The sequence below is a fragment of the Rhodamnia argentea genome, chromosome 1 (assembly GCF_020921035.1).
Source record: "Rhodamnia argentea isolate NSW1041297 chromosome 1, ASM2092103v1, whole genome shotgun sequence".
Lineage (NCBI taxonomy): Eukaryota > Viridiplantae > Streptophyta > Magnoliopsida > Myrtales > Myrtaceae > Rhodamnia > Rhodamnia argentea.
The window spans coordinates 1,579,200-1,598,417 of NC_063150.1; the positions used below are offsets into that span (position 1 = coordinate 1,579,200).

General features: G+C 39.2%; 3 protein-coding genes across 3 annotated transcripts; all 3 read right to left on the reverse strand.

The window, feature by feature from the left end:
- Nucleotides 1–779: 779 nt before the first annotated feature.
- Nucleotides 780–2,121, reverse strand: LOC115743299 (probable indole-3-pyruvate monooxygenase YUCCA10). The gene is made up of 3 exons (XM_030678020.2): nucleotides 1,696–2,121; nucleotides 1,033–1,266; nucleotides 780–896 (listed from the first exon to the last, which is right to left on the reverse strand). The coding sequence occupies exons 1-3, from the start codon at nucleotides 2,119–2,121 to the stop codon at nucleotides 780–782; spliced, it is 777 nt and encodes a 258-aa protein (XP_030533880.2).
- Nucleotides 2,122–8,937: 6,816 nt separating this feature from the next.
- LOC115743304 (26S proteasome regulatory subunit 6A homolog) lies at nucleotides 8,938–12,833 on the reverse strand. Its single transcript, XM_030678027.2, has 10 exons — nucleotides 12,585–12,833; nucleotides 12,267–12,383; nucleotides 11,823–11,930; nucleotides 11,034–11,225; nucleotides 10,763–10,954; nucleotides 10,381–10,499; nucleotides 10,000–10,087; nucleotides 9,724–9,843; nucleotides 9,406–9,546; nucleotides 8,938–9,309 (listed from the first exon to the last, which is right to left on the reverse strand). The coding sequence occupies exons 1-10, from the start codon at nucleotides 12,699–12,701 to the stop codon at nucleotides 9,232–9,234; spliced, it is 1,272 nt and encodes a 423-aa protein (XP_030533887.1). The 5' UTR covers nucleotides 12,702–12,833; the 3' UTR covers nucleotides 8,938–9,231.
- A 2,405-nt stretch (nucleotides 12,834–15,238) lies between these two features.
- LOC115743302 (phloretin 4'-O-glucosyltransferase-like) lies at nucleotides 15,239–16,957 on the reverse strand. Its single transcript, XM_030678025.2, has one exon. The coding sequence runs from the start codon at nucleotides 16,811–16,813 to the stop codon at nucleotides 15,410–15,412; it is 1,404 nt and encodes a 467-aa protein (XP_030533885.1). The 5' UTR covers nucleotides 16,814–16,957; the 3' UTR covers nucleotides 15,239–15,409.
- Nucleotides 16,958–19,218: the final 2,261 nt, after the last annotated feature.

Consider the following 19,218-nt stretch of genomic DNA (forward strand, 5'->3'; position numbering starts at 1 on the left):
TGTTTGTTGCTGAATGAACCATGAACCACCACTACTTACCAGTAACAAAGCATGCATGCATCCCTCATCTTAATGGAAACCCTAGAACTCATTGGGAGTTTAGGAGCTTGCATCCGCATTCAGATGCGTTCTCTAATACATTCCAAACTTCCAACCGATCGACAAAAGTAAGGTTATTCGGAACTACATATATAGACACACAACACGGATAGATAGAGATGGAGTGAGAGCGATGTTGATTAGTTGGCTTTAATCTTCCCCTTCATTATGTTTAAAACTTCATCAATATCATTGGCTATGGCCACCAAGTCTCTTGCGATCCCCGCCAATCCTTGCTTAGAAAACCCGGCACAGTAAATGTCATTCTCTCCCTTCCAATGATGTGGGCACGGGCGTTTCGGCATCCCATCTTTGTTCAGCATGTCTTCGTAGTCCCGTATGCGTTCAACAAATGTGTTCCTTCGGTTAGAAAGTATGAGAGAGCGAATAGCATGATAATTTAAATATTATGATTCACTACTAGAAAAATTATCATATAATTATTACTCAACGACTTGTACAATATAGCACAAATCATTACAGTCAATTAACCTTAAACTACTCGTATTTGATCAGCAAAGCAAATGCCATATCCATTTCAAAAGGCTGAAAATGTACATAGATATGCTTTCCTTCAATGAAAAGGAGCGTAGCTTGCAAAACTACCTATCTATTCATGAAGTTCAATGCTATAAACTTTGTATTGTGGTGCTCTATTATTTGCTTGGACCAACCTTGAGCTAGTAATTTGCAGTACTCTTGTAGCCTATTGCAAAGATAATCCCATCGAATTGCTTAATAACACGGTTCTCAAATACCACATTATTACCATCAATCCTCACAATTCCAGGAAGAACCTGCAAAAAGATTAGAATGATCAAAGCCACCTTGGTTATAAATTGTCAAAACATAAATGATCCGTAAACACTTTTGCTTTGTAGGATTGACAGAAATAAACATGGACAAAATGTCAATAGTATATGTAGCTTTTACCATAATATCTCCAGATTGAATTTTCTTAACCGTATCAATGTCAATTACTGGAGATTTTCCACAAGCCACTTTTAGGTGAAATGGGCCTTTAGCCGGTCTACGGATCCCATGCCTAGTCAAATCGCCATACCAAAGCTTCCCAAGAAATGTCACCACAGCATCGGTGTCTGTCATCGGGACGTACTTGGATAATAACATTCCGATGTAAACCATTTCCTTGTTGAGCACATGAAACTGCAATAAGTTGCACAATTATATCAGTAGATCATTGTCCATTTGCTTTTCTCTCTCTCTATCAATAAAAAAGTTGAGGGATTGACCAAATTATTTTGTGATTGAAATTGTTCATTTGCTTTTGCTATAAATGCTAGATATTCACTTAGATTTTGCAATCCTCTGCCAAATTGAGACTCAAAATCTCATTAAGAAGGTTTAGAAGAAAATATCATAAATGCAAATGGAAATTATATGAATACCTAACATGTTAAAAGGTAAAAAAAGACTTTGAATTAGGTCAAGTCCATGCCATTCATGCCCATTCCGGGGGGCAAGATTCAAATTTTTTTTTTTTAAAAGGGGACTGAAATCAATTAATGAGAAAAAAAAATGAAGCAAAAATGACAGAAGACAGAAAAAAAAAGGTAAATAGAAAAGACATCGTACTGGGTTCCTAATCACAATTGAAGTATGAGCACCAAAGTTTGATAGATCATAGCTAATTATCTCCATCCCTGAATTTCCACACCCAACTGCTAAACCTTCTTTGTTCTCATAGTCTTTCTCGGATTTATACTCGCTCGAATGGACGATCTTTCCTTCAAAGCCGTCCAACCCAGGCAACTCGGTGATAAAACCCTTGCCGTTTTCACCCGTTGCCACAACCAAGAACTGGGCCATATAGACCTCCTTCTCTTGGGTCAACGTGTTCCTAGCATCAACCCTCCACTTCCTCTCCTTCTCGACGTACCAGCCTGCTTTGACGGAACGACAGTACCGGGGCTTGATACCGAACTTGGAGATGTAAGAGTCGATGTACTCGACGAACGAGTTTCTGGATATGAAGGTAGCGGACGACGATGCATGGGCCATGTAGGGCAGTGAACAGAATTTTTAAGCAAGATGGAGGTTCAAGCGATCATATGATCTCTTTTTCCACGGTGAGGCATAATAGTCTTCTTTCTCTAGAACTATGCTTGGAATCGATAGGTGAGATAAACAATTGGAGACCGCTGGGCCTGAAGGGCCAGCTCCTACTATCAGCGCCACCACCTCGTCCATATTAAGTCTAGGTTTTTCTCTTCTCAAGCTATTTCTATCTTATTTTAGTGTGTGCTGTGTTTTCGTTTGTGCTTCCTTTTATGGTGGAAAGAAGACATGATTGCTTGACGCCAGTCCCTTCCAAGTGTCGTTGGCGATCTCTTACGTTGGGCTCTCCATTTGTGTACATCTGGAAACAATGCACAAGCCGTAGATTCTGGGTTCGATGTCAAAAAAGGCAATGCGACGGTTATCGAGCTGGGTTTAACATAGTTGACCTTATTAACTTTAGTCCCGACTATCTCCTTCATTAAATGATGTAGATTATGTCCTTAATTATGAGGAATTAAGGTTTGGGCATGTATGAAAAGATGACAAAAATCAAGAGTGGTAAGCAATGGATATACATGCAATTGGTTATTAGTCATTTGCCATACATCGGAGAATCTAAAGATGAATGTCTCGGCGACTACTTGAGTCGAAAAATGAAGTGGTGATGCCTTAAAGAGTGAAGTAATATCATCATGTTATCACTTGAACAACTAAGATTATGATCTTGGGTGATAACAAGGGACAAAACCCTCAATCCTTGAGCATATCTGGTAATAAAAGGACATAAGTACCGTACAACATCTTGATTTAATCTATCCCCGAGTGATTCTCAATTTGCCGCCATCTCGCCTTACATGATATTCAGCCTAGTAGTCATCATGTACACCTGTTAATTATTGAAAGACATAAGCATCATACCCCATCTTCATATAGTTGTATTTATATGTCTAAGCAAAAAGAATTTGATTGTAAATTCGTGCTGCCATCATTACTTGCATGGTAAGTTAATTTGAAATAATGTTACTTAAAAGAGAAACTTTGTCGTCTTTTACATAATCATAATCGAACTATATCCGCTAAAACGAAAGAAATCCAATATTTATGATATCACTTAGATTTGTTCTTCAAGCAATATCGTGTCATTTTAGAAAAACTCTTATCTCATTCTAATGCGATTGTTTTTTTCCTGTCGAATCATAATGGCTAGGCGACGTAATTTGCGCATCACTTAGCTTAATAAGGTATCACTGACTATTATCTTTGACAAAGGCAACCAGAGAATATTTGATTGAATAAGATGAAGTATCATGAAAAATAAGTATATGGATTCATATCCTCCAATCACTTGCCAGAGGAATTTCGCATATCTTCTAAGGTCATAAACATGATAAATCATCTTGGTATCTAGCGATGGATATATAGTTTTTAACAAGGAAAAAAGTAGCCAACCTCAAAAAAATGTTTCACAATACATTAAGAGCGTAAGAAAATCCAACATTTTCTGGCAGTATTTAAAGTTATTATCTCGGCGACATAATTTTACGTCTAACGTTATTTTCTATCAACTGGTGACATTACGTTGTGTATGACATTATTATTATTATTATTATTTATCTATTGACAATATTATGTTGTGTTGGACGTTACTTTCTATCTATTGGCAACATTTTGTCGCATCTTACGCTCTTTTATATTTGTGTAATTTTAGCTCATAAAAGCTGCTACAAGCAATACTAAGGTCACTTTAAATTAGAGTACCGTGAGACATGGTCTTTATGTATAAGAATTTTATTCTTTAAATCTATCCTATCATGTCTTCAAAGGTAGGGGTGTGTAGGTTCCGAGACAGTCGAGGTTTATGGCTTACTTTGAAACCTACCATGAACCTATTGGGAATCTTCTTTAAAAACTCTTGAAATCACCTTCTTGAAATCCGAAAACAGAAGTAGCAGAGCTCGGGGAACCTTTTCCTGATGATGTTTATGCTTTTATTTTGTCATGAGATATATGTAACAAAAAGTTCAAAGGATTAGCTTATTAGATAAGAGCATATAGACTTTGCATCGAAAGAAACATGAGTCTTTCATTCGATTCTTACTCAATATGATCTTTTAGGCGATGTTACAAGGAAATAATTCTTGTGAGAACCCGGTTGTGACATGGTATTGTTGTGGGATTTGTCATTCCAAATTCTCACCAAAGCTCATTGATGCTTATCTATTTTCATTAATGATCTTAGGATTGATTACAAATATAATGGTCTCACAATTCTGAAAGTTTGCCCATTTTTACAATCAAGTTTCTCAACCTTTTTTTTTTCAATCGAAAACCTCAATTTATAATGTCCCTGAATGTGAAGGTTCTATTAAATGAAGTATTACACCATGTGTCTTTTACCGTTGTGATTTGCTTATTCAGTAAAAATTGTGAGAGAATGTTGATTATGATTGCCAATTCAAATTAAAATAGTTAATTAGTAGTTTTCTTTATTCTCTTGGTAACTAAAGATGGACATATAGTTTTATAATAGGAAAAAAGTGGCCGACCTCGAAAAATTGTTTCATAATACGGCATAAAAATACTTGAAAGTCTATCAAAAAGAATTATTTTATCTGTTTCCATAGTAACGAAAAATCTAATTGTATACTTTAAGAGCATAAGAAAATCCAACCTTTTCTGACAGTATCTAGACGACATAATTGTACGCCTGACGTTATTTTCTATCTGTTGGCGATATTGTCTGACAATATTGGCAATATTCTGCCACGTTATTTACAATCTATTGGCAACGTTTTGTGGTGGTTGACGCTTGTTTCTATTTGTATACTTTTAGCTTTTTAAAGCTGCTACATGCAATACTAACATCACTTCAAATTAGAGTACTGCGAATTAAGAATCTCTATTTGTGAGAATTTTATTTTCTAAATCCACCCTAATATGTCTTCAAATGTAGGGGTCTGTAGGTTCCAAGATAGACAAGGTACATGCCTTACCCTAAAACCTATCATGTATCTACTAGGAACCTTCTTTATAAACTCTTAAAATCACCTTCTTAGGATCTGAAAACAGAAGCAGCAGACCTCAGTGAATCTTTTCATGATAACGCGCGTGTGTATGTATGTGAATTAACTTATTAGACAAGAGAAGTTGGGCTTTGCACATGAATAAACATTAATTTTTCATTAGATTCTTACTCAATTAGATCTTTTAGGCAATGTTCCAAGGAAGTAATTCTTGTGACGCCCCAGACCTAGCGTTATTTTTTCCTAATGAATCTGATATTTTCAAAATTCTTACCAAAGTTCATTGACGCCTATCTATTTTCATTACTGCAACTTGGGATTAATCATGGAGATAATCACAAGTCTGAAAGTTTGGCTATTTTACAATTGAGTATCTCAACTTTCTTTTTTCATTCAATCGAGAACCTCAATTTCTAATGTCACTGAATGCGAGGTTTCTATTAAATGAAGCATTAGATACGTGTCCTTTACCAATTCAAATTAAATTAGTCAATTAACATTTTCCTTCTTCGTCTTTTCCTCCTCTTCTTCGTGCTTGCAGCTTGCCAGCTCGTGATATTCAGCCCAGTTGCTCGAGCTTGATGTCCTTGTTGGCCAAACCTGTTGCCACCGTCAACGTACTCTTTTAAAAGTTATGGCACTTAAGTGAATGTTTTGAAAGTTATAGCACTTAAGTGAACGTCGTACAAAAGTTATGGCACTTCTAATGTACTTTTCCCCAAATATTGCTGCTACCAAAACCCCCCACTTTTGCTTCATCGCTACCCTAGGCTCGACTCTAATACCACCTTCGGTTCTCCTCCACCACCTTCGGTTATTGCTCACTCTAGACGACCTCCAATGGAGGTTACCTACATCATCATATTTGAGGCCCCACAACCTCATATATGAGCTTACGACCTCCGATATGAGGCTGCCTCTTCGACTCTGGGTTTGCTACCTTGTGGAGTCCCGGGTCGAAGCAATTTCAAACAGGTGGCGTTGGTTCCGGTGGCGCGGCTCAAGTTTGGTAGAGGTGGTAGTGCTAATTAGGAGTGATCAGCCACTCTAAAACCGAGAACCGCCCGCTAGGAACCGGTTCCGAGAATTAGGAACTGTGAAGCATTTGCTCGTTTTATGGATCCACTCGAGAACCCGAACCACAGGTTCGATCCGATTCCTAAGTGGGTTCATGGAATCGGTCCTACCGAGCACCAATATCAATTAAAAAAGATTGTACTAGAGTGAATCAATGAAGCTATTCCCAATTTCCCATGGAATACTCTGTATTCATTCAAGTCACTCTGAATTGTCACATCTTGACAAAACCATGAAAACCGCAACACTTGTTCCCTTTTCTGACCCTCTTTTTCCTTCTCAAAATCGTGTACCATACAAGTATACTTTCAGTAAACCCCAAAATATGAACCATCTCCATTAGTGAGATGTACGTAGGGGGTATAGCGTACCAAAAGGTCTCACTGTTCCTCATCCTCCCACAAGATGATTAGCCTGAATGGACAACATTCTCAATGTTAATCCAAAACAAAGGTCCGGTCCGATTGAGAATGTAACATATATATATATATATAGGTTCAGTTAGTCCGGGTAAATGGTTCCAATATGAAATCAAGAACTGAATTGATATCCGGAAAAACCACCCAAAACTAACCAGTTGGGTACGGTCCGATTCGATTCGGGTGGATTTCGATTTTTTTTCTCAGCCCTGGTTCTAATGGCGGTAGAGAGCCATGGTTGTCAAGCGAGAGAAAGAGAGAGAAGGACCCCACAATATATTTATCGCCAAGCCAGACAAAGTTTTTCCACGTAAGGGTCTAACTCAGCGTATTAAATGGTTAGTTGCGCTCTTATGACGTCATTATCCTGATTCTGGCAATTGCTGCCACAATGACTTTTACTTGCACCTTCGTACCTTCATGATCTATATATTTTCTTTTTCTTTTTTTTGTCAAAGATCTATATATTTTCTAGTCATAAACAATTCGCATATTATTCTAGGGGTGTCAATGGGCTGGGTCGGGCCGAGTCTTGGCCCGGCCTTAGTCGACTTGAAACAGAATAGTACCGAGCTCGACCCGGGCCACTGGCCTGGGTCCTGGTCGGATTCCGGTCTGATTTTTTTTTCTTCTTTTTTTGGAATCAAAATCAATTAACAAACCCATAAAATGAAAGAATATAAAAAGAAAATATAAATTAAATTAAATTAAAAAGAAAATATTGATGTTAAAAAAAGTCAGGCGACGGGCCGACCCAACCCGAGCACCAAATCCGGCCGGAAAAACTTGAAAATTAAGTGAATTTTCAAGCCGGACCGGGCCGTCTAGCGCGAGCCTTTTTTGACACCCCTGCATTATGCACCTGCCAAATTCGAAATAGAGTTGGATGATTTTTTTCAACTAAAGAATACATACGTAAAAACCAAAGATGAGGGTATATTTTTCACAAAAATAAGGATTTATTAGATAACCGCCCAAGTATGAAACTGTAATTCGTATTGCTATCTAAGCTATATTTGTTTCACGAAAAATGTGACGTCTTTGGAAAATATTTTTCGAAAAGTTGAAAATGACAATATTTTCCAGTGTTTTGTTGGGACTTAAAAAATGAACTAGAAAATATCTCTCGTCATCTAGTAAGAATCTCATTTGATTTTCTGTGTCGTTGTTTGATTGGAAATTGCTAACAAGGACCTATGGACCTAGCCTTTCTATGTGGCACGACCGACGCTAATATGGGTAATTTTTGTAATTTCAAAAATAATTTTTTGATAATTTTTTTTTTTAAATTTTTTTTTTTCTTTTTTTTTTTACCGATCGCCAACCACGGTGACGGCCGGCGACCCGCCACAAGTGAGGGACAAGCTGGCAAAGGCCAATGACGCCGGCCTTGGTTGGGGCTAGCGTGGTTTGAGCTCACGAGACTCGAGCAAGCTCGATCTCGCTCGAGGCCGACGATTGGCAAAGGAAGAAAGAATAGACAAAAAAGAGAAAAATTTAAAATAAAATTGCTAAACCTTACTAAAAAACCAAAATAAAAAATAAAAATAAAAAATAATCAGAAAGAAAAGGAATGTGAAGGAATGGATGGAAGAAAGACAATGAAAAATGTTAAAAGGAAATCATTTTTTCAACTTTTGAATATGTTTTTTTCATGAGTAAAAAATGTTGTCCTTGACTAGTTTATTTTTTCTGAACCTGATTTTTTTTTTTTTTTTTGTAAAACAAACGAGCCCTAATGCTCTCTATTTTTCTTTTTTTCTTTTTTTAATTGAAGTTGAGTCAAGATGTTGGCGTTTTGTAGAGGTCCTTTTTCTTTTTCATGGCAAATGATGGGCAACGATGGGCTCACTCATGCAAGCAATGGCCTTTGAAACATGCTTGCTATTTGCGCAAAGAGGGATCAACGCCAACACAAATTACGTTGTTTTTTTTTTTTCCCCATTTTTGGGTCCATACAAAGTACATTGATTGCACGTGCGAAACTCATGGTCTGTGGATAATCAAGATCATCCCAACGTTTTGAATTTTGACTATCTCACCTTTACGGGAATTACTTGCCTGGACCGAACCGAACCGAGACCACAAACAAATCCGGTGCACCAAATAAAATTACCTAGAGATGAGCAGAAATACGTATCCATTCAGCACTAGCATCAATAAAGAGTCCTTTCGTTTTCTTTCCTTTTTAACTACAAGCACCATGAGTCCTCAAAATCAGGTCCATTCCCCCTATAGATCCATCTAAACAGAGAGCATGCAAGAAGTTCACACATCCCAGACACATTCAAGCAACATTTGACTGAAAGAGAAGCTTCGTCCATTTACCAAGTCGCCCCAGGATCAGATGAAGCAGAAATTACACAAGACTGCTCAAGAACTTGGTCCCGCCAGAGAGGATAAAACCCTCAATAAGTTCATCCACACGTCTTTGTTCAATTACATCGCACCAGTTAAAAGTGAATAATCTACTTCATCGAGCATCACAAAAGGACCGACGGTGCTAGAGAGACCGGGTGATCTCATTTCTATTCACCCGCTAAAAAAGTCACGGCACGAGCAGTGAAGATCCAGACATGATGACTGTGGCCTTAAGCATAGTAATTCAGGCTTGCTTTCTTCTTCGCTTGGACCTGTATGATCCCTTCATTGAAGTCCTCATGAGTAACCTGACAGATACCAACAGCAAATCAAAAACTTGCCACTGGAACATAACCACGCAACTTTGTCCCATAATTGGAGAGGGAAGGAGAGAGATTAATTACTTCTGTAGCATCGCGGCGAAGTGCAAGCATGCCAGCCTCCACACAAACTGCTTTCAACTGAGCCCCATTGAAATCATCCGTCGATCTGGCTAGCTCTTCGAAATTAACATCAGGGTGAACATTCATCTTCCTTGAATGAATCTATAGTCACAACACAAATGATCAGCTTCTAATAAAATACCAGCAAGCTGTAGAAGAATATCAATTCTACAACAGTAAGTGCAGCATTTACTTCGGACTTCTCTTTTCAGTAGAAAAAGGATTACTTATTCATAAGCGACTTCTGTCGGACTCTATTAATCATATGCTAAGATGTACCTGTAAAATACGAGCCCTGGCTTCTTCAGTCGGATGAGGGAACTCAATTTTACGATCCAATCGACCAGAGCGCATAAGTGCAGGATCCAATATATCAGCTCGATTTGTTGCAGCAATAACCTGCAAAATGATAAATATGCCGAAACTCACGTTGACCATAGTCATTTCATTGGTAGATGTTACTTATACAAAATATATCTATGAGCTGCATGGGCAATATCCATTTACGTACATGGGAATTGAGTTAAATCAAGGTTCATAGAGAGAAAGTGACACCTTAATTCGATCATCACTACTAAAGCCATCAAGCTGATTGAGCAACTCTAACATTGTGCGCTGGACCTCTCTATCTCCACTTACTTCACTGCAAACACCAAGAGAACAATCCGCTGTAAACATAGTGTACGAAAGAAACAACAGTTTTACAAACCAATTACAAGATGATGATTAGAGTGGAGGTTATATTACTATTAACAACTCTTAATATCTGCATAGTAATTTAACTTTGCAGATTATTTTCTTATTTCCAATGTATCCATATTACAAGGACACAAACCATACATATTCTCTTTGTTATCCACTCATAATTAACATAACCAAGGTTCAGTTGTTCATAATCCACTTCATTTTTAAGGCTAAGGAAACTAACTGGCATACCTATCGAAACGTTTTGTGCCAATAGCATCGATTTCGTCAATGAAGATAATGCAGGGAGATTTCTCTTTTGCGAGCTGGAAAGCATCACGCACAAGTTTTGCTCCATCTCCAATAAACATCTGCATGAATGTGTGATCTAATAAGTATATGGCTTCCAACTAAGTTAGTATATGGCTTCCAACTAAGTCATAGAACCCAATATCCAGGAAGACTAATTATTTATTACTACCAGATTGAATAATCTGACACAATATCAAGAAAGGAAACAGCTATTCCGCTGTAACATCAATTCGCAGTGGAAGCACAAGGCAGCATCTTCTGGGGCGAACATGCATTAATTAATGGTTAGCACCAACCCAGTAATATAAGAGCACATATATACCTGGACAAGCTGAGGGCCAGCTAGCTTCAAAAAAGTGGCATTAGTCTGCGCTGCACAAGCACGTGCCATTAAAGTTTTCCCAGTCCCAGGAGGACCATATAACAGTACTCCCTTAGGAGGACGAACTCCCAGCTTCTGAAATCGTTCTTTATGTGTCATTGGCAGAACAATAGCCTCTACTAGTTCTTGGATCTGTGTTAACAACAGCATTGTCACTAGATTGTCTACTTAAGTAGTGCGTGCAGGGTTGATCAAAAGTCTAGCAATGTACCTGTTTCTCTAGTCCTCCAATGTCACTGTAATCTTCTGTTGGTTTTTCATCTACTTCCATAGCTTTCACACGGGAATCATATTCAGATGGTAGAGTATCCAAGATCAGATAGCTGTCTTTGTTTACACCAACTAAATCACCAGGTTTTAACTTGTCTGGATCAACAAGGCCAACAACAGGAAGAAAGATTGTCTGCATCGTAGACACAAATATGAAGCCTCTTTCAGTTTTCTTGACTACTGAACTATAAGTGCCTTAAAGTCCTTGAGAATGATAAATGTTCTTAAAAAAATTTCAAAGCTAAGATATACAGCTTGGAACAACCAAACCTACAAGTACACTGCCCTCAGATAACAGGACTGATTGCATAAGAAAAGGCACTAGCATATGAAGAATCTACATCAAAATAACAGCAAATTCCACCAAAATAGAACTTACAACTATACATTTTTTCTCCACCCACTGTCTAAATACATGTAAATTACACAGCTAAACCCATCAACTAATTGATCTCAATTAAATGACCTTGCCCAGCGTATAGGTCAAATATAATGCACCTCTCACAGTTGTAGCAATTAGAACCAGAAAATAGCCCAATAAAAGTCCATATATCTTCTATGTATTATTCAAATACACTCAGATGTCTTCGATGAAACAAATATAGTTCCAAAAAAGGGAACATAGATAGCATGCAGCAAAATGATTTGATATCTAATTTAGACAAACAGTTGAAGTACTGGTGCTGCAAGTGAACCCAACACGACTTTGCATTTTTCCAAAAAGCCATACCTGACGTGTCGATGTCTTCAGGACAACACACTTGCCCTTCCTTTGTGAGTCAAGATCAATATTAGCACCATCTTCCTCAGCCTCATCCTCAGGGTTCATCTCGAGAATCTTGAAGCGCAATACGTTCGAATTAGAGGATAACTCAAATCAAGAAGGAAGACAAAAGCACTGGAAGCTTCAGGAGCATATCACCCAGACCATCTAGATCTCCTTACAACGAGGAACGCATTATCATCTCTCATTGACCAAGAAGACACACACTCAAGCTAAATACATTCGGAGAAAAAATCTTTGTCGCCTGAATTACAAAGACATAGTGCAACATGTAGCTTGCCACACCCCGAATTTTCAACAGAGTTTTGTCAGGGACAGTTCCCAAACAACAAGTAGAACAAGAGCCCTTCATCCAGACCCATCTTACAGTCAACGAATTTCAGAAAGTACCTCAACAATATTGCCGACCAAGTAAGGAAGTTGCTTGTTGAGCTTTATCTTCTCTTGATTCTCCTTTATCTTCTCCCTGTACGACTCCAGCTCCAGATTCGTCCTCTGAACCTCCTCCTGTCCATCACAAAAAAACCAAAATCCCACAAAAACCCCAATCAAAATCCCATCGATGCACGAACTAAAATTAGATTCAAAAGAAACCCTCGCGCACAAACCAAGTACAGAAGCCCCAACAAGAAGTAAACTCGCGCTACAAGCCCTAACAATCTAATCGAAGCCATCAACATCCACAGAGAGAGAGAGAGAGAGAGAGACCTTGAGGATGCGAACTTCATTGTCGAGGAGGCGAGAGGCTCTGACGATGTCCTCAGTAGTCATGGAAGCCAACTGGTCATCCTCGAAGTTGGAGTCTTCGACCATAGCCGTCGCCATCCTGCGATCAGGCCAAGCTCTCGTTCCCGAACGACGAAGCTGGAACTTCACACGCAGAGAGAGAGAGAGAGAGAGAGAGAGAGAGAGAGAGAGAGAGAGAGGGATTTCAGTGGATTGCCGCAGAAGAAAAGTGATGGTTGCTCGGGGAAGACGATGTTGTGGTCGTATTGAAGCAATGCAGTCTTGCTTTGCTTGGGCCTTAAGCCCACTGAGAATCTTTCGCCGAGGCCCAAACATTCTTAAACTTAGTGATAATTAATTACCCGTCTTTCCACAATAGCCCCCAAATTTTAAAGAATTACAAAATATCCCCTCTGAACTTTTAAAAGTTATGGGGGCGAACTGTCAAAAAAGTTCTAAATCTATTACTTTGATACCAATTTAGTCCTAAATCTTTTTTTGGTGCCAATTCAATCATAAACCTTTTGCATTAGTACCAATTCGGTCCTAAGAAAAACATAAACAGTATTATAAATCGTAAGCTATGGACCAACAAGATCTTTATGGCTTTCAAGAAAATCCTAGCGATAATCTTGAGAAATCCATGTTGTTTTGCAAAGTTCAATCCCGACCACAAAGTTCAAAATTCTGCTTATGTGACGAACATATTCCTATGAATGCAACAAAATCACCAAGCTAGTCACCCCATTCGTTTATGAATAAACCCCTTGCACCAGCAAGTCTCGCATTGCCTTTAGACGCTCCATTAGTATTCAATTTAATCAACCTAGAAGGTGGAAGATCCCATTTGACCAAAATCGAAAAAGTATATGATCCACTTAATGTCGAGTTATTCACAGATGAAAACCTTGATCATTTCTTATGTGTATGACCAAATTACTTATACCCGAATTCGAAGGGACAATAAAGTTGTCCTGAAAAAATGACTTGTTTCTTCATTGTAAAAAAAAAAAAAAAGCCACACTCCTGCTCCAAAAATTATGTTCCATCATGATGAAAATTTGGTTGCCCTTTACTAGCGAAATCTAAATTCAACCATTAACAAATATTCATCGAGAAGAATTCTCCCAAATATTATTGTGGGACAAACTCACAATTGGATAATCCTTTGGAACATGTAAAGTTGTTTCGACATGAGACTTCCATCTCAAGCAATACGTATTTCGCCCCAAGTTGGGAGACGTCTTTAATTTATTAGTCAATAGTCGATTATGAGCGGCTAGCCAGATGAAAGTTCTAATACGTTGATGTTCTTTCCACTTCCAAATAGTGGACCATATATTATGAGATTCTTAATTGTCTACCCCATTTGTTAGGATTCGGCGCACAATCACAACGAAATAAAGCTCAAAAAACAAGAAAGAGAAATTGAGACACAAGATTTTATCTTGGTTCACCTTTAAACTAGGGCTACGTCCAGCAGATGATTCTACTATAATTAATACCTCGCATCTCTAGTTACATTACTCAATTACAAACGAAAAAAAATATATATAAAAGTAGCTATTCATAAGCCCGAACCCAAGTCCAAACTATTAATGAAAAACTATGGGCTTAAATCGTAAAAGCCCTTTATTGTTCAGGGAACGATGTTCCCTTGAGACCCTCACGTGCTTTTATTAAAGAGTATGGACCACGCCCAACACCATTCATTACTCAAAGATAAAAACCAGCTGCCAATACCCTCTCTCAAAAGAGTGTCTTCCCGATCAGATGTCAAAGGAGTTTTGACAACTTGAATGCTAACGATTATTATATCTTTTGGTATTACTCCCCGGATATTCAAAAATCCCAATTTTCCTATAGACTTCTATGTTGAAGAATATCTCAAATTATATAACCATCATAAGTGCAAGCTACTGAATTCTATTCACGGACACTTTCACCTTCCCTCGTCACGATTGGACTCCGTTGAGATCGTGGTTTGGTCTCTGCATCAAAACAGCTATGGCTTTTCATGTTTGATTCCTGTTCGACATAATCTTTTAGGCAAGACTATAAGGCAAAATTTTCTTGCGATGCCGTAGTCCTACCACGAAACTTCAGGTGAATTTCTTAATGGAAGTCATAGTGAATATTTGTTGATGGAACTCGTATGGGGGAGACGGGGGTATTGCACCATGTACAAGCCTCATCTCTTATCTTCATTTTACCATGTTTCATTCGTGCATGCGACGAACTAGAAAAGAAAACATCCCTTGCACCTGTCCTTGTCCCTTTGCCTCAGCCCCCCCGAGTCTCTGTCTCCGCCGTTGTTGTCCCACGGCCTCTCTGACGAGCCTACCGCTGGACTCGGCACACAGCCGCCCTGGCCAACCATGCCCCACTTGAGTTTGCCTCCACTCGAGGTCAACAATGGTCGTGGACCTTGAAAAGCCTGCCAACGGATGACACTGAACGCCGATAGACCATCGTTCGAGGTTAATTGGGACTTCGGATTAGCCTTGATCGCAACGGTGGAGCGCGAGAAGAGAGGGCGCACACTTTGCTGGCAAGTCTCTCTAGAGAATTTTTTTCTTTCATGTCGACTTGTATGACACGTTTGCGTGGTGTGAGCGAGCATGCTAGTTAGATCAAGCTCCAAAATGAATAGACAACCTCCTATTACGGCAATACATCTCGTTGTTGTTATACATGAGAGTTTATTCACTTGCAGAAACATAAACCTAATTTTCCACAAGATGTTACAAATATAAAACCAGGTAGAAATACAAAAGCAAAGGAATAACAGGTGAAGTACTAGCATTCTAGTGACCATCTGCTTCCATTTGGATCTCCTCCAAGAATGCCTTGAGATTCCTATCCGACGAACCACCTTCTTTGGCAGCTGCTCTTGCCAGTCCCTTCCACTTCCTGGCATTCCTTCTGATTTCCTCCCCCTTTTCTCCATCGCCCATCACCAATTCCAAGCACTTTTTGATCTCATCTCCTTCCACGATGCCTCTCTCGTTCGTGTTCACCCTCACCCCAACCTTCCATTCATTCTCAACCAGCATGGCATTGGTTTGCTGGTCACCCCATTGTGGGAATGCCACCATTGGGACCCCACAAGCCAAGCTCTCAAAGGTTGAGTTCCAACCACTGTGAGTCACAAAGCAGCCTGCTGAAGCATGGGAGAGCACCTCCACTTGAGAGCACCATGGCACTATCATTCCCTTTTGCTCCAATTCCTCCATACAGCTCAATTGTTCTTCATCTCCCTCTCCTTCCTGTTCTTTGTCCTTCCTAATCACCCACAAGAACGGACGGCCAGTGCCTAGTAACCCCCGCGCCATCTCTTCCTTTTGTTCCTTGGACAGCACGGAGATGCTTCCGAATGATATATAGGTCACCGAACCTTTGGGCTTGGTGTCTAGCCACCGGACGTAATCTTTCGAACCCTGGAAGAGATCGCCTCCGAAGGATTTATCCAGGGGATCTTGTCCGTCCAAGAACGCGGAAGGAATTAGCGGACCAATCCCGAACATGGTAATGTTGCCAATGGCTTTTAATGCTTCAGGCTCTAGCGCATCGAAAGTGTTCGCAAGTACTCTTGGATTCTTCTCTTCCTTGAATACTTCAAACTGCACTTGCATTAGAGGCAGAGTAAAAGCATATTGGTTTTCGGGTGTCAAAAATGAGGGGACATCGCGGCAAGTTAGACGCGGCAATCCCGGTAAGTGGAGTGATGCCGAAGGATCGTCCTTACCTAGGTTTCTGATAATATCACCATAACCATTGAAATAGTAGTAATATATATCAAGAAGGGCTGCAGGCTGAGCCCAAATGAGTGTTGAGGGGATTTGAAGAGAATGGGCCACCTGAGCGACCCAAGGAATGACCGTGGTATAAAATATGCACGCGAATTTGCGGCCATCGCTGAGGCTAGTAACGACAAGGTCTCTTAGAGTTTCCGAACCCAGTCGCTCTACGTCGGCCATGTACTGCTCGAAGTCGATCCCAGGCCTGAGCCCCTCCTCGGAGCCGTCGGAGAAGGAGGCAAAGGACAAACCTTCGGGTGGGTCAGACTTGGCCATGCGGCGGTAAGCCAACGAGGCGGTGGCGAAGGTGACACGAGCGCCCGCGTTTAGAAGACGCTTGGCAAATTGGAGGGCTGGGTTGATGAGGCCTTGGCCTGGGAATGCTACTACAAGATAATTGAGGGGAGCCATGGTTAAGGGCTGATGCTATACTTTTTTTTCTCTCTCTCTCTTTCTTTTTGAGTTTTTGGTGCAAGAATAGAGCGTTCCTTGCTACTTATATATACTAACTGGGACTTGAGGGGATGGCATAGACGACGACGAAAAAGAGAAAGCAGCTGTCGTACGTTATTACGCATATGCATGTTTTAAGTGATAAAGTATTGTTTGATTTCGACCTCTTTGTGTTGAGGTTGAGTTTCATTATTCTCAAGGTTAGAAGAAGCGAAAATCATATATGCTTCTCTGCTTCTCATCTTGGATAAGGCATACATAATTCAAAATATAATGAATGATGGGTTGGCCAACCTTTTCTTAATATTTGCATAATTAGCGATTAATTAATCTTTCTTAATATATCCTCTCTCTCTCTCTCTCTCTCTCTCTCTCTCTCTCTCTCTCTCTCACACACACACACACACACACACACACACACGTTTCATTACTTGGTCAGATTGAAGTGTTTTACTGCATTTTGGCTTTCTTTGTCCTATGCTCGAGTCATAACAAAATCATGGGGGGACTTCAACACCTACCAGTCCGAAAAAAAAAAATCAATTTCATATGCGACAATTTCTATGTTCAGGAAAGCAGTTTGCAAATTCATTACAATGAATCATACTCAAAATAAATCATGAGCATAATACCCTCAAATATCTTAGAATTGGAATGAGTTTCGCAACGGATCACAAAATCTCCAAGATAAACAAATCATTTTGTCTATGATTTGGAATAGGACAAAGGTGGCTGGATAGGTATTGACTAGGCCAGGTCGACAATTATCAAAAAAGCCATAAACTTATTGTACGGATATTAATTTAGTTCCAAACTTTTCAATTTGGCCAGTTTTGTCCTAAATCTTTTGACGGTTTGCTAATGTAGTTGTTTTCGCCAATAGTGTGTCAAACGGATGAGTCGAGGTTTGGTTTGGGTCGGGTCAAATATAGTCCGACCCATATTAACTCATTTAACCCTTTTGACCCATTTTCATACAGTACAAATCTAATAATCCATATCCAACCCGACCCATATTACTTAAACACTTTTACATTTAACCCAACCATGGAATATTTTTCTTATAGTTTATTAGGAAAATGCAGTGGTTGGCGGTGATGGGGGACGGTGGCAGTGTTCCAAAAAAGTATCACATTTTTTTTAATTTTATTTTTTTCTTTCTTTTACTTTTAAAAATAAAAAATAAAAGCTAATATCTTGAGGCCCTTTTACAAGTGGTGCTTAGGAAGCTACAAGTCATATACCAAAAATGGGTCGAAAATTGATTGGGTTAAGACCCTATTTTAAATTTGCTGAATTCATATATGATTGAAGTGAATAAAAGTGGATGAAAAACCAATATTGACACCTCTACCTGTCAATTTTGGAAAAAAATTACTGACGTGATGATTTAGTCGGCGCCGTTTGTCTTACGTGATACAATCGATGCTTATATTTTAAATGTTCGTAATTTTCTTTCTTTATTTTCTTTTTATTTTTATTATTTTTATTTATTTCCTATTTTCTCCACCTGTCGCGAGGCCCGGGTGACCTCTATCGGCCACATCCGAGGGCTGCGACTTACTCTCAATAGCCTTGTCTGATCCAACAAGGGTCACTCTTCTCACCCCCTCACCCGAGGCCGACGAGGACGTCCCGACACTCACCTGTGGCCGATGACCTATGCCGGAGATTAGAGGAGGTAAATAGAAAAAAAAAAAACGAAATAGGAAACGAGAGAAAAAAATAAAATAAATGCAAAAATTGTCCACATGAGCATCAGCCGTGCCACGTAAGACTTAATTGGCAAAATTAAAAAATTTCTGATTGAACTGGTATCCATACAATAAGTGTAGGGGTGATTTTCCCTTTTTGTGCAAGTGAATCAATTGCTTCTTGTTCACAAAAAAAAAAAAAAAATCAATTGCTTCTTCTACTGTTTGTAAAAGTTGAAGCGTTCATCCGCTATAATTTGAAGAAGGTCGTAAATTGACCACTCTACATTTTTATGGATGGATGAAAGCCTCGAACCATTAGGATATTATTCATTTTTGCCCATACGTAAGATTGTGCTTTTTCTAACACACCACGTATAGTTGTTTGGAGAGTGAAATCACATGTTACCCAAAACGTATAACGGATGGATGATGAGAATTATATGTGTATGATGATCGATCGATGCTTATGTTCTAGCACTCCTCACAATTTTTAATTAATGCACAGACGGACACAAACACAAAATGACTATCTGAAGGCCCATAGATCATGCTGCAAGTGTCATGAACTAGTCACATTTAAGCTTTTAGCCTGTCCGAGCGGCTACTCAAATTCCCACGTATGTTAGTATAGTTTATTTTACTTAGGATAGTGAATTGATTATAAAT

Coding starts and splice junctions, on each gene's coding strand:
- LOC115743299 (XM_030678020.2), bottom strand. CDS start 2,121: ATGGCCCATGCATCGTCGTCCGCTACCTTCATATCCAGAAACTCGTTC. Junction 1,267..1,695: donor CAATTGTGATTAGGAACCCA/GTACGATGTCTT, acceptor AACTTATTGCAG/TTTCATGTGCTCAACAAGGA. Junction 897..1,032: donor TTCAATCTGGAGATATTATG/GTAAAAGCTACA, acceptor ATCTTTTTGCAG/GTTCTTCCTGGAATTGTGAG.
- LOC115743304 (XM_030678027.2), bottom strand. CDS start 12,701: ATGGCGACGGCTATGGTCGAAGACTCCAACTTCGAGGATGACCAGTTG. Junction 10,955..11,033: donor TTGGAGGACTAGAGAAACAG/GTACATTGCTAG, acceptor TTGTTAACACAG/ATCCAAGAACTAGTAGAGGC. Junction 9,547..9,723: donor CCAGGGCTCGTATTTTACAG/GTACATCTTAGC, acceptor TTGTGACTATAG/ATTCATTCAAGGAAGATGAA.
- LOC115743302 (XM_030678025.2), bottom strand. CDS start 16,813: ATGGCTCCCCTCAATTATCTTGTAGTAGCATTCCCAGGCCAAGGCCTC.